The sequence below is a fragment of the Chelon labrosus genome, assembly GCF_963514085.1.
Source record: "Chelon labrosus genome assembly, chromosome: 8".
In the NCBI taxonomy this organism is placed as follows: Eukaryota; Metazoa; Chordata; class Actinopteri; order Mugiliformes; family Mugilidae; genus Chelon; species Chelon labrosus.
Window position 1 is genome coordinate 15412683 of NC_140358.1, and position 15445 is coordinate 15428127.

General features: G+C 41.3%; 1 protein-coding gene across 1 annotated transcript; it reads left to right on the forward strand.

Annotated features, from left to right (window-relative positions):
• The first annotated feature begins 941 nt into the window (after positions 1-941).
• Positions 942-13317, forward strand: reep2 (receptor accessory protein 2). The gene is made up of 9 exons (XM_084549636.1): positions 942-1267; positions 3321-3393; positions 5793-5869; positions 6092-6212; positions 6326-6439; positions 8587-8767; positions 10419-10585; positions 11054-11121; positions 12343-13317. The coding sequence occupies exons 1-9, from the start codon at positions 1236-1238 to the stop codon at positions 12353-12355; spliced, it is 846 nt and encodes a 281-aa protein (XP_084405762.1). The 5' UTR covers positions 942-1235; the 3' UTR covers positions 12356-13317.
• Positions 13318-15445: the final 2128 nt, after the last annotated feature.

Below are 15445 nucleotides of genomic sequence, written 5' to 3' on the forward strand. Positions count from 1 at the left end.
TTCCATACACGCTCTCTGTTCACTGTATTTCATATAGTCACAGCGTCATAACCAGGGTTGGGTCAGATTACTTTGAAATGTAATCCATTACTGACTACAAATTACATGGCAATTTTTGTAATCAGTAACGTAATCAGTTGGATTACCAAAAACATGTAACGTAATCTGATTACTTTTAGATTACTTCAATAAATATGTACCTTAAGTAAAAGACACCGTCACAGAATTGATCAATGAATTCTCTTTTTATTTTTCTCTTTATTATTTCATTACATCTAAGAAAACTTTTTGCTCTCAGTAAAGCATTCCTTTGTGAATGAACTAAAAACTTTATATTTATTACTAAGTACTTTCTTTACTCTGAACATATCCGTTTTTCAGACCATATCCTCATATCAACCTGTTTAACTCTTTTCTCACATCATATTGAATGTTTACAACTAAAAACATTCCTAAAACATTTTTCTATCTTTTCTCATATTTCTCTTTCTGAACATTTCTCATAACATATCCACAACATGTCTTTCAAAATCTCAAAATAAGTCTGTAAATAAGTCTGTAAACATATCATAGAACAAAAGTGAACATGTTCTTTTTACAACATATTAGGATTTTTTCACATCTAATGTTTCAAAGCTCATTAATCAAAGGTTTATTGATAAAATGTAATCAGGTAATCCCCAACAATGTAACTGTAATCTGATTACACAATTTTTGTATTGTATTCTGGGTTGATTATAGTTACTTGATTTTTGTAATCTGATTACGTAATCCAGATTACATGTAATCCATTGCTACCCAACCCTGGTCATAACCTAGATGTTTAACTCTGGCGGCTGGTTTTTAGTTATTGCCCTAATTAATTGAGCTCACTGGACCATGTGTGTCCCAGTCAGTGCAGTGGGAGGAGCAGCGTGAGGCACTCTCAAGTCAAAACGACACCTCCAGAGCAGCGGCACCGTGGCCCTTTAAGAGCCAGCCTCTCCAGCAGCAGCTCCGAGACAGCCAGAGACACTGCAGCACACATCCCCATCCGCCGTTAACCCACCTGACAGAGCAGCAGAGCGGCGGACGGACGGACGGACAGGCAGCACCGGCCAGCCTCCTGGCTCACATCTAAACACACCGCGTCCTGGAGGGGAATGGGGGGCACCTAGCCCGCCTGCTGATAGCCGACTAGATTTCCTAGAAGCGGACAGAGAGAGAGGGCTTCACGGCCGGGGCGCTCCAGCGAGATGGTGTCCTGGATTATATCGAGGATAGTTGTGTGAGTATATGGGGCTGGGCTGTTGTTCTGTTCATCAGCGGCGCCTCCGTTCATCTGATGTTGAGCGGCGAAACCCGCCAACTAGCTAGGCTGTGTGCGCTGTCATCCATTTTTTTCTTCTTCGTGTTTATTGCACTTAAGCGACGTGGATAGACAAACACAGCGGACAGTGTGTTGTAGAGACGTTGAGTTGGACACCTGTGTGTGTGTGTGTGTGTGTGTGTGTGTGTGTGTGTGTGTGTGTGTGTGTGTGTGTGTGTAGCAACCGTTGCTCAGTTTCTCTCATTAATACCGTGATGCAGCACAATCCGCATCCAGCGCCTGTTAGCCGTTGGTGGCTAACACGCCGGCTAACCAGAGACTGAGCCCCCTGACAGATGATGTGCTGGCAAGGAGAGGTGTTGTTAGTTAGCTGGACCACATTATTTAACCTGCTTAATATGCCAGCCTCGCTGCCGACAAACTGCTGCCATGGCCTGAGTGTTGCTCCTCTGTAGACTGAGCATTTCTGCACCATATGGCAACATGAGTTGGTAAAATGTGGAGGTGAAGCTAAGTGGGCCCCAGCCAGCAATGTGTGATACATGAGAATGACTGGTGTGTTTTTATTTATAGATGTTATATATTTCTTATCAGCAGCAGCAGCAGCAGCAGTAGCAGTTCAGGCCTCAGCGTCCACCTGTACACACCACATCCTGATAATGTGGATGACTCAACTGAAGCCAGAAGCTGTCATCATCCTGATCCCCTAATGCAGACACTTCTGCAGTGCTGCACTGGAGTTGTCCCACGTCGGTTTGATGGGATGGTAGTCTCGCTGGATGCTCCAGTTTCTTCTACGTTTGACTGTCCTTGGGTTCCAGGTGTAGAAATGTCTCTGGTGTTTCACGCTCGTTAATACTCGGGCTTGTCTGGATTATAAACCGAGGATAACACTGGCCAAACTGTTACTTTCAGTCGCTTCCAGCTGGCTTTTCCTCTCCACTGCGCCTCAGGTAGTCATGTGTCGGGGGGTGTGCGAACAATGTGACTGGATGTGCATCATAATGGCCGCTGCCTTTCTAAGATGAGATCAATCATTTCAGATGTGTGCGCTGCGCTTCAAACAGCCGCCCTTGTTTTTTATTTTTTTTAAAAAAAAGCTAGTCTGACTGTTGGTTTATATTTTACAGAAAATAACCGGTCCTAATCTGTGCAGATGAATAAGCTCAATATCTCCGAGTCTGTATGAGAGGTGTCAAACTCAGAAGTTGAGATGTCGGCCCAAGGAGGCAGAGGGCATCTGGTGAGGGAGTCTGCCGGCCCAGAGGCCTGATACGAGTCGTCTCCGCTTACTGTACAGAGCTTAGAGATGCTGCACACATGACTGAGCAGCTCGGACACTTCCTGGAACGGAAGACCTACTTAAATACTTAGGGGAAAAAAACAGATTTTCTCCAGCTACCGAAAAAACGGGGAGCTTCCCGATACGCTTTCAAAGATTTAGTTTTGATCACGACTACTAGTGTATATACTGGAAAAACATATTTTCCAGCTGGCTTTCTGGGCTGCGTTCTCCCCCCGCTGTCCCCTTTCGCTCAGCAATCAGTAACTTGTCACATCAGCACAAATCACCGCGGTGGCAGAGGGCACAACCAAGTGCACATCAGATACACGGCTTTGTGTGCACAGAGTCCCCGGCTGTATGCTGACTAACCACACATGGTGACCCACCCCTGGCAGACCTTTGTGTGTTTTTCCACATTTATCTCGCTGCACTCTTCCTGGTTCCGTGATCGCCATTTCATTGTTTGCACTGATTATCAGGCCGCTGTGTTTTGACATGTCACTGCCCTTCGGTTCTTCTCCTGCGGCGTCACCACTCAGATCAAAACCATTGTAGAGACAGATTTAGTTCAACTAGCCTGATAATACAGGGTGGGCAGCTTCTTGTGATTTTTGCTTTTAGCCTGCAGGGGTGTGTTTTTTTTTTTTTTGGGGGTTTTGACTCCCAGAGGGCATGTCCTCTGAGATGACTCTCCTTCCTCTGACCCTTTTTCTGCTTTTTTTTCAGCCTTGCATTTGGGACACTCTACCCAGCATACTCCTCATACAAGGCCGTCAAAACAAAGAATGTGAAGGAATACGTGAGTATCACCCTCTGGTTACTAAATCTTAGCAGACTGGTTTTGAATCCCTTTCTTCTCTGTTTGACTTTTGGGATATTTTTTTCCTCGGGCTTCTGTCAGCTATTTTTACTCTGTACGACGAGTTCAGTTCTGAGGAGGCCGAAGGACACAAAGCCCACTTATCAGATCTAGGTCAACACATGACATTGTTTTATTAAAGGATGTTGATTAATTACCGGGAGAAATGTCCGTTTTAATGCTGGCCACATTTACAATTCCATTTCTCTGAACACTATTTCTCAAAAACCTTTGACCAAAATATCCATAGGTCTCCCAGAGGCCTCCTTCAGTTCAGTACGCACCAACTTTCAGATGACTGAACACTCGTTCCAAGCTGCAGATTGTAAAAAAAAAAAAACCCATGTGCATCATCTCAGTGCAGTCGATGCAGCCTAGAACAGATCTGACTGGTCGCCAGAAGATTAGCTGCTGTGGAGTCAGTTAAGTGCCGTGTTTGGTCTTCCCCCTCCTTTGAAGTGGATAAGAAACGCTACTAGAGAGCCTTCTTTTGACAAAGGTTTGGCTGATTGGAGTCATGAGTATAACTTAATTTAACAAATTAAGTACTCGGTGAACAAAACTGTGTATTAATATTCTGATGGTGAGCTGTTCCATGCATTGCTCTTCTGACGCTTGAGGTTTAAGCAATGTCACACTAATTTGCTTTCATTTAATTTCTGGACTAAATATGGCCCAGTTTTACTTTATTCTTGTGGTTTGAATGTTTCTATCCTCAACATTCAGATTATTTCTAGATGTTCATGAAAATTTGACAGAGTTTCAGTGTGTGACTCTTCATAGGCGGTAAAACTGACAGCGTAGCGCAGAGCATGCTCAGACCCTAGCACTGTAGCTGATGTGCACCTCCTCAGAAATGTAACTACGCGTAGCAGTGCAGACCGCAAGACCTGTGATTGGTCCGCTTGGCTGTAGCGTATTTCCGGGCTCTTCTGCATCTCCGCAATTTCTTGAATTTACTGTTTTGGATCAATAAAGATGAAATACATCGAGGAAAGTTTAACTGAGGAGGTCTGGAGATGCAACATTCGTATGACTCCTCTTCGGTGAAATTTCGTCAAAAGTTTCAGGTGTCAGTGTTGAAAGTGAAGCAGGAAATGGAAACAAAAATTAACTCGACTGGCCAAACAAGACACAGCGCCAACTAGCATTTGTTTTTATCGAGCGAGCTAGACTGACGAGCGCACAAGTTCAAATGGCTCGCACCGGCGTTGGCTAAGTGCTTTTGTTACGGCGTCTATGTCCCGCAGAGCCTTCACTTTATGCCTTTACTTAAACATGCCGGTATTTACTCAAGTTTTTCGTTTAAACTAGTAAAAGGTGAAATCGCTTTGTTTGATCTACTAAATATACAATGAGCCATTGCTTTGTTTTAAAGGGAAACAAGCCTAAAAAGGTTGGGAACCCATCAGTCGATCTAGTAGGTGTTTGATCCAAAACTAGTGTTAGCTGTGCGAAAGTACCCGTTCACTAGTTCACAATAGTTCAAGTGTTCCCTCCTGTCTTTACTAAACTGTGTGGAAAAGTTAGAAGAAACATAATGAATATCTTTAAGCAACACCGCAAATAAAGTGTTTTCACGAGTTGAATAAAGACGAACTAACCAGTGCTGCCAATGGAAACCGGTATAAAAAGCAGTGTGTTCTAATTCTGTCCTGGGCTGAAAGCTAGATGGGGATCCTCCTTCCCGCTTACCTCATCACTGCATCGGATGAGAGAGCGGGGTCCAGGAGGAGGAGGAGGAGGAGGAGGAGGCAGCAGCACTCTGGCCCTCAGCCTAGATTTGCACTGGAGAACAGTGGTTACTATGGCAACCATCCCTCTCGATCGCTGCTCGAGCAGACGGTCACAGAAGGAGCGAGCGAGGGGAGGAGAGAGAGAGAGAGAGAGAGCGTGGGGACGCCATTTTTAGAGAGCTGATGTTTCCATTCCCCTTCATCTTGTTTGACTTGTTTCTAATGAGTCGAATGATTCAGCTTTGTGTCCTTCTACGGCTGCGTGCCCGTGGGCCTGTTAAATGTACCATATCTATAGAGTGCTTTTCTTGCATTCGATAATAGAGCAATACGTTTGGTTATTGATGTGTTTTCCAGTAAATCTATAGAGCTAATTTTCCTCCAGTCACCTGGCGTATGGCTTATTTAGATGATACCCTACATTCTCCTTTTTAACCGTACGTGCTGACATGATGTGGAAGGACTGAAACATATGCTTCATTACTGCGTCGGCTTGTTTGCAGCATCTGCTTAGCTCCACGTGTCTCGGCACGTGTGCGCTGGATGCTGTATGTTTTCATGTGCTATTTTTATGATGATCTTTCTCTTCACTTCTGTCCCCAGGTGAAGTGGATGATGTACTGGATAGTGTTTGCGTTGTTCTCTACAGCGGAGACGGCCACAGACATGCTCCTATCATGGTGAGTCAGGAGGAGCTGCTCATGATCGTCACCCCCGTGCCTGACTGGCTTGCAGTAAAATCAATAGACCCATTCATATCTCGCGCTTGATATTTTTAGTTTAAAGTTAGTTTTCTCCTGAGCGTCACACATGCAGCTCGTGCAGTTACACAGAGCCTTCTCTCTTTGTGTGTTTCTCTTCTATACCTTTTCTGTCATATTAATCTTCGTTTCATTCCCCAGGTTTCCGTTTTACTTCGAGCTAAAGATTGCCTTTGTGATCTGGCTCCTGTCACCATACACCAAGGGCTCCAGTGTTTTATACCGCAAGTTTGTCCACCCAACTTTGTCCAACAAAGAAAAGGTAGGAATTAAGTTTTAACTCGCAAAGTCAGTCCCACCAATGCAAGTTTTCTCGTTATTTGTCCGGATGGCTTATGTTGTTGTTTGTCACTCCGCCCTGCTCCTGAACTCTAGGAGATAGACGAGTACATAGCTCAGGCCAAAGACAGGAGTTACGAGACCATGATGAAGTTTGGAAAACGGGGCCTCAACCTGGCTGCTAACGCTGCCGTCACTGCAGCCACCAAGGTGAGCTGTGCCACGTCTTGACAACGCCGCCAAATGCATTAATGCTTGAAGTTTACATCCTTGTCTTGACTTGCTCAGGTCAGAGTTATCTTTTTTGATGTGAGTCAGATTGCGTCTCAAACCGAAGTTTATTACTAATTTTTATTTCCAGTATGTAAAAGTGGAAACCACTACTAAAGTGATAGATAATTCCACTCAATCCTTGTGCCGTGGCACACGTAGTCCGTGGTCAGCCATTTGCAGGAGTTTGGCTGCTGCTGATCATCTTTGATCCCAGTTTTTCTGTTGTGTCCCACACCTTGGGCACTAGGCCAATTCGAATCAATATTTTCAAGACGGCATCATGATCTAAATTATTTAGATGCAGACCAAGATCATGGTGCAGGAGAAACCACCTCTATATGACAGTTTATAGCTCTTCCTGGCCTCTCAGCTAATCGTAGCGCTTCCCAATCTTTTGCAAAACCTTAAGGCTTGCCACCATCATCTTTTGGGCTAAATCCACAGTAATGAATACTTTCGTTACTGATGAAAAATGTTCTAAATGGATTGAAATACGTCAGAAAATTGTGGTAAAATACATTGTTGTTTCTTCAACCAGCAATTTGAAACCCAAAGACGCATTCAGTTAAATGTGACATAAAAGAAATTGATCCAATATTAAGGGAATTCGTAACCACGAAGCAGCTACAGTCTGTGTTCTCTCAGAGCGAGACTTCTCCCTGAGTAAGTCTTCTGTTACATGTTAGGCACACGACTGTCTCTGTAGGAGTCCTATTCACGATGTTGTCAGGCATTTCGAATAATTATCTGAGCCACTCAGCAGTCAGGGGCAAAAATCAACTGCTTTTAGGCTTTATTCATACTGCCAGCCCAAATTTGTTTTTTAGCATATGCAGGTTGCACACCCAACTTTGGCAAATCGGATCGAAACCACATTATGAGGTGCACTGAAAATGGATTCCAATCGGATTTCTACAAGTGTGTCTGTTTTTTTTTTTTTTTCTTTTTCATTTTTATTTTTTTTTTTTTTTCTGTGTTCTGTGGATAAAGTTCACATATGGTCTAGCCCAGTCATAGAAGCCAGTCTGGTTTAACATACACTGTAAAACAACCCTTCTATTACCATTACACTGCTGTATGTGAACGAAAAATTTAATAAACATAATTAAATGTATACATAAAAAAAAAAAAGTGTCTGTTGGGACGCAAAGCTGTAATGCACACAACTAGGACAATTTAAATCTGTATCTCCAGCTCAGCTACTATTTTAGTGATGCCAAAGTCATCACCATTGACCCATGTGGCTAGGTTAGTGACAAACACTTCAGATTTGATTACTTGAAATAATGTGGTGATGGATTTGCCGGCAGTGTTTACAAAGCCTTAGTGGACTGAGGACAATATGATTACATTGCAGCTGTAGCGTTCTCATTCATTATTGGATTCTTGGAGTCGATTCTGAATATTTTGTCTCTGTTGATCGTTCAGACACAAATGGGGTTAAAAATATCAGTATAATCCTTTTTAAGTGGTCAAATCAAATCCCAATGGACCCTCAGTGTAAGCTGGGTTTTTTTAGTTGGTTGAAAAATGGATGTGTGTGGGCGGTGACTTGAAGATGTCTGGATAAGTTGCTTTGGGTTCTGCTGTGCTGCGAGTCTAAAGATTGAGTTATTGTAATACAAACATGCACGTCTTTACATTTCATTCATACAAACCATTAAGTTTGATTAGAAAGATGTAAAGCTTTAATAAAAGGTACTTACTTTATGTTCATAAACATTCAGCTGTGTTTAGTACAGCAGATTAGAACTGGTTGATGACAGTGTTGTAACTAACAATTATTTCCAATTATTTTTGTTTTAGTAAATAAAACATGTAGCCCAGCAGTCTTAAGATTTCACCACAGATTACAGTGAAATAAAACAAGGACACCAAACATTATGGAATGAATTTTCTACCAATTGATTAATCATTGCAACTTAAGATGAGTACATTCATATGTTCAGATCTTTTAATTTCCAAAATAATTCAGTATACCTGCAAAAGACTTTTCTGTCTGGTCAGCCCTATGTAATTATTAATTATTATTATTATTAATTAACAAATAGATCTAATGCGTTTCCTTTTGCCGTCATGTCCAGGGCCAGGGTGTGTTGTCAGACAAGCTGCGCAGTTTCAGCATGCAGGACCTGACTCTCATCAACGCAGAGGATGAGCTGGGTCTGCACACCTCAGATCCTCGCATGAGACGGGACCACATGGACGACATGAGCTCAGGGGCCAGCACTCTGCCCCGGGCCAAGAGCACTGCTGCACGGCAGAGTAAGACCACACAACGCACACATCTCGCCCTGCTTCATTAGCAGCTTCACGTGGAGACGCACGCTTATACATAAATACATACATACTGTGTCTGCTTGCTGATTGGGCCATGAACGTGACTCTGAGGAGTTACTTTATTCAACCTGCATGAGAGCGCGACAGAGGCTTGCAGGGCCAAGTGGAGTCATGTGTTTTAAAGCACTGCAGGGTGGCAGGAGGGGAGGGAAGCTACAGCGAGCGGGATGAAGACATGTGATTCCAGCGGGGGGAGAGGCTTGAAAGTAAGACTCTTTGTGTCTCACTACACTGTGGGCTGGCTGACTCTGCGGCCCTGACGAGCTGTGAACTGAACGCACAGAGGGACACTGAAACAATCAAGTGGCAAATTTAAAGTTTCTAATAGCAGTCTGATAGAAAGCTAGATAATTCTGATTTATGTTAACATGGTGTATCTATGCTTGAGAGGAGCTCTTTGATAAATTAAATGACTGAAACGTACCAAAATGTTAACTGACCAAAAACATAACGGGCAGTAGCAGCCTTGAGATTTACATACCAAAACACTGCAGCTGGGAAAGCCTTGTGTACAAAATGAGTAGTGTTTGAATGCAGTCAACAATTTGTTATTTCCATTTAACCATTTTAATTTAATCACCTCTTGATGCCTTTTTTTATTCTCCACATCTTGGAATACGAGCTGCAGCACTGGACTGGACAACGTTACTTACAGTAATGGCAGAAACAACGGGCCTCTGCTCATTATGTTGCTTTTAGTGTGGACTGCAATAAATCTGACGGATTTTAACCACAGCACATTTTCTTACAGAAGTACAGTACTGTAATAGTGACTGAACAGATTAATGTATTGGCAAGCACCCACTTTTAAAAGTGGTGAAGACAAAACAGCATATTGAAATATTGAAAAAAAAAAAAAGAGGCTGACAGTGACGGCAGCCGTACACCGGTCTGTAGCTACAATCAGGCATAACATTATGACCACTGACAGGTGAAGTAAATAACATCGACCATCTTGTGACAATACAATGTTCTGCTGGGAAACATTTAGACCTGGCATTTGTGTGGATGTTACTTAGACATGTAGCACCCACCTAGACCAGATCAGGCACCCCCACCCCATAGCAATGACACTCCTTGATGGTAGCAGGCAGCCATCCCCAGCAGGATGCAGCCTGACACAGACACACACACAAAAACAGTTCAGGAACAACTAAAAAAAACATGAAAAACAGCACAAGGTGTTGACCTGGCCTCCAAATTCACTAGATCCCAAACTGACCAAGTGTCTGTGGGATGCACTGGAACAAGCCTGATCCACAGAGGCCCCTCCCCTCAACCCATAGGACCCAAAGGCCCCAATAACTACACCCTAAGAAGGCCCATATCCATTCTCTGATGAGTAATGACTGTTTTGGAGACACAAGGGAGACCTACACAATATTAGGATGGTGGTCATAATGTTATGCCTGATCAGTGTGCAACTTTCTGAACAGTGGCTGTCATATTGCTTTTCAAATAAATCTGGTAACTTCAGTTCAGTCACAAGAAATCAAGTCTCTCTCAGATCATCTGGTGATTTTTAACCCTGAGCTTCTCTCATTAACTCACCATCGACCTTTGTTCAAACCCGCAGCCCGCTCTCTGGCAAACGCTTCGCTCGCCGATGAGACGTCGTCCCAGCACAGCTCTGATCTGTCAGACACGAGGACTGAACACTCCGATGAAGATGTGGGAGAAAAAGCTCCCAAGCGCAGTACCACCGCCAAGGCCGCCAAGAAACCTGCTGCTGTTAAGACAGAGGTAGAGCCAATAAACACACACACACACACACAGTTTTTCACAGTTTTATATTTTCACGTTGTACATACTAAATACTAGTTTTATGTTGTACATAATTCAAATGTCATGTAAATTTACAAGGTGTTACCCGTCATATGGGCTGTGTGCAGCACATGGTACATACTGAGTGGTCATTTTATGTTTAGTATATGTTATAGTACACTAAATCTTATTGGAATATATTACAATAATATATATATATTTGATCTGTGGAGTTACAAGCTTATCTGAAGGATTTCACTCAGGTGGAAGAAATGGTGTCCATGAAATGATCAGTACCCATGGTTTTAATCTCCCCACCAGTCACAACTGAAGAAGCCACTTGGACGAGTGTTTCAACATCTTTATGAAACCTCAAACAACTCCAGATGCCTTTTGTTTTAGACACACCTGTGTTGACTGCTCTTCCCTTTCTCCTCCCTCTGCTAGACTCAAGCCAAGACAGTGAAGAAACCGGCAAAGAAAAAAACCACAACTAACAATGCGGAGACGCCACCGTGAGTCCTGCTGTCCACATCCACCGACCTACACTCGCTCCACCCACAGCCTGCCGTCCCTTCCTCCTCTTTGGTCTCCACACAAACACTTATTCACTCTACTATGTATCGAGCAGTGAAACCGTGTCACTAGCTGATTTTCAGAGCCAAGTGCAGAGGTAGTTCTTAGCGGTATGTGGCCACATTTAAGTTGAGAGCAGTTCTTTTAAATTTCCTGGCTTGTCGCATATTTTGTTTTACTCTTTACTGTGAGATTTGTTTGCTGGGGACTTTTCATTTTAGACAAAAGATGCTTCGTAATCTAGTCAGAAATTCTTTCCTTTTAACCCTAAAACTGTCTGGATCTCGAGTCTCCCCACATTCCCTGAAGTATCTCCAGTAAAAACATGATGCTGTTTACTCATAGTTCTCTAGGTTTGGGTCTCCTACATGGTTCCAGTTGTCAAATTATAAAACTAATGCACTCTGTAGGTCTAGGTTTTCATCTCGACCGGGCCATCGTGGTATAAATCCTCAAACGGTGGTCTTTGGAGCACTGGCAACCAAAATAGTTGGCTATATGAGAGGGATGAGACCAACTTTAAGGCCTGCTGTAGACATCCTAATTGTTTTAGGCCTCATCATTCCCACTGGACCAGACCTCAACTCATGACACTCAGGAACCACCGCGTCCTCTCTCGTGTCTGGTTTTACAGCTTAGTTTGTGACCTAACCTGCTTTGTTTTTTACTTTAATTTTAATTTTAGGCCTCACAGTTTATGGAAGAGTAAATCTGTGTAGCTATCAGTGATTCGGGTCCTGCTATGTTCAGTTCTCACTTAGGACAACCTTCACTGTTTTAATGTGACCTTCAAGTAGCATACACTGCTGGCGATGGAGTGGATTTGTTTAGTGCTGGCTTGGTTATCCTTCATCTAGACACTACCCTTGGGTTCTGTTTATCCATTGTCAAAAATGTATTACACCTCTGTTTTATTTGTCTCTTTTGGTCATGTGATATTAGTTACTAGTGCGATAATTTGTGCACAGCTGGATCTATTAAGGTAATGCAGTAACACAGTGATGACCGCTCTCTCTCTCAAATAAATGCAGCAGTCTCAGATGCCAGTGTTTGTGAGGTAAACATGTGCTTCCGTTACTGTAGAGGTGTCTGTGTATTTTATTTTATTTTATTTAACCTTCCAGATGAATGGATAAGCACTTTTCTCCATTCTTTTACAGAGTTGTGTGGTGACACTCATTGTAACATGGCTACATAGAAGGATAAAATAAAGCCACATAGGAATAGTGAATCAAACTAAACCAACGTTGGCTGACTGCGAGGAATTCTTCTCTCGTCTCTGTGCTGTAGTTTTAGTTGTGGAGGCAGAGTCAGACCAGGCTGTGGGTGTTTCTAAACTCACTGCATTAGGCATGGTTTTTCTGAGTGCTCTGTAACAGGAGATTTAAAAGCATGGGACTGTGTCTTCGCTCATTACTGCTGTCTGTGGTGTAACACCAGGACGAACCAGTAGGGGGAGACAAACTCCACCTCGACTCCACTGTTGGCAAAGTTACTAAATGTAAATAGGAACTGTACATACAGTATGAGCTTGCTTGCCTTATTCATTCTCTGGGCTTAAATCTAGTTTTTCTTAATTATTTGTGTCTTGACGAATCACATGATCTGAGAACAGAGGAACCTCGGATTTTATCAGTGTCGACTTCTGGTCTAAGAAGTGATTTCTTTTTCTTTTTTTGTATTTTTAATTAACATGTTTTCTTTCTGTCTTTATGTGGAGACATTTTAACCCCTCTCCTTCACAATCTGCAGATCTTCAACTTCTGCTTCACCTTCCTGCTTTGTTCTCTGCTCAGTCTGGTGATGAAGTATTTTAGGGTTCTTTTTATTTTTTTCTTAATTTAATGTTTGCACTGAATAAATGGAGGGAGACACACAATTAAAAGACACTTTGATTCCTCAAAATACAGCTTTTCATTTTTATGTCACCATTTCTGAATATTTATTCTTGATTACTTTCTGTTTCTCATCAGTATTGTATACAGGGATGTTCATTTGTATATTGTTTGTGCCAATTCTTAAAGCTCCGAATCAAAAAGGATAACAGAGTGTGTGTGTGTGTGTGTGTGTGTGTGCGCTGGCAGAATGGTACCTAACAAGGTCATGTATCAGTAAATAAACTATTAATAAAGGAAATGATATGAAGTGTGTTGAGGCTTGTTTTACAATAGAAACTAAATTTTCTTTAGTTACCGCAGTGTCTGTAAAATAGCAGGGAGGTGTAATGGTGTGACCACAGGACATTTTACTGATGATGAGTGAACAAAGCACAAAAGTTTTTTTTTTCTTTTTTTTTTTTGTACTTTTAATTGTTTCTAAACATAGAGACAATGCAAAACATAAAAACAATACCCCCCACCCCGACCCAACAGACAGTAAATGCTATAAAGATTTAGACAAGAAGTGCAAAAGACAATAATAATAATATGACATAATGAATAATAATACTGTAATGATTAAAAATAAAATAAAAAATCAGCTCTGCACACAGGTTTTCATTAATGCCAAACATCACAGTCAAGCATCAGAATTATAATCATCCAATTACATATAAGCTAAGTAATTTAAGAATTGTTCTCCAAAGCCAAGTTCTCCAAAGGTGATCTGTTTCTTAACAGCTGCTCCTCATCAATCCAACAAAACTGTAAGATGTTGCTTTGTCCCCAAATTAACAGGTGATAATAATGAAAAAATTCAACGATAATAACATTTAAATGTTCTGTCATTTCTTTCTTAATGGGTTTCAACATACTGTTCTCAAGCCCTTCACGCCAGAGCGTGTATAAGTCATCAGACGAGGTCTTGGAAGTGTCACCAATTTTATCCTCAAGATTTTGATGAAAATCTTCAAACCTTTCCATTCCATATTTCAAATATTCATTAAGTATGTTTCCAATGTTTGCATATGTGTGGAGTTCATCCAGACATTTTTTAAAAATACTGCCTATATCTTTTAACTTTATCAGATCAAATCCATCTGTTTTTATTAACTTGGACACTTGTTCAGTTTGAATTTTATTAAATTTGTTCCTGAAATTCTTCAAGTCTAATGGGAGTTTGACATCCTCGTATTTTTGAGCATATGGATAAAAAATGCTGTTGGTATTTGAGATCTCAGAATATGTGAGGTTTTTGAAAACATGTGGAGTAAGTGGTCCCCAATGTTTAGTGAATCCCACATGAACAGATATATTTTTTCCATATTTTTTCTGCCACTGATTAAGTTTTTCCATAATAAGAAAGAAACAAGGGGCAATGGTTTTAGATTCCCTTTTAAAACACGGACTGTTCTTTGTGTAGATGAGAATATCTACAGCATCATTGATTAGCGCTTGAGAATTTTCTTCTAAATAGGTGTCAAGAGATTTAAGTAACATTTGCTCAGTGTGCTCATGATATTCGGGTCGATTAGAACCAGGGGTCTTCCGCTTTCGGTAGTTTGGCTTATCCACAATAAAAATTTTATGTTCCAAATCTTTTATAAAAACAGCAGCAATTGCATGTTGACTATTCTTTTTACTGTGTTGTAAGAGACGCTGCCACTTTTCTCTTACTTTAAGATCTAGGTCATTGAACTTAGGTAACTGAAAATCTGAATCAAATAAACCTTTATAAGTAACAATTTTTTGAAAAGAAAGCTGATATAAAGTTTTGTTCCCCTGCTCCAGATCTTCGTTCCTGTGTAATGAAAAAAGGTTCAAATTAATTCAATCAACAGCACAAATTCATGTTATATGTTATTTGACTGTTCAGGTAAAGCTTCGCCATGTGCTGCACAATGTAAAGTGCCAACATCCTTATTATTAACTGGAGTCATAGTAAATCAACTGAAGAAACATATATATTGAATATACGTTATTAAACTAATCCAGTTGACAGAACAAATATCATTTAGTAGCGTTCAGTGGAGTCACTAAAAGCTCCTGACAGACTTAATTTAATACTTACTGTCTATTTGGTCCTTCACTGTTAAGAGGCTTAAAATCAGGGACTTGGTGAAGACTCAGGGGGACAAGCAACTGGATCATGTTGTAGTCACCCAGTGGATTTAAACAGAAGGTCTGGATAAAGCTGTATGGGAATTAAGAGTAAAATATGGAGTGTTTTGGTTTAGTGAAAATATTTTACAGTATGGGCTTGTGATAACTTTCAGACTTATCAAATCAAATCAAATCAAATTTTATTTATATGGCATTTATCATACATGAAAGCAATACAAAGTGCCTCACAGAGGCTAAAAACAGCAAGGACAAAAACTCAACC

Coding starts and splice junctions, on each gene's coding strand:
- reep2 (XM_084549636.1), top strand. CDS start 1,236: ATGGTGTCCTGGATTATATCGAGGATAGTTGT. Junction 1,268..3,320: donor ATTATATCGAGGATAGTTGT/GTGAGTATATGG, acceptor CTTTTTTTTCAG/CCTTGCATTTGGGACACTCT. Junction 6,213..6,325: donor CTTTGTCCAACAAAGAAAAG/GTAGGAATTAAG, acceptor CCTGAACTCTAG/GAGATAGACGAGTACATAGC.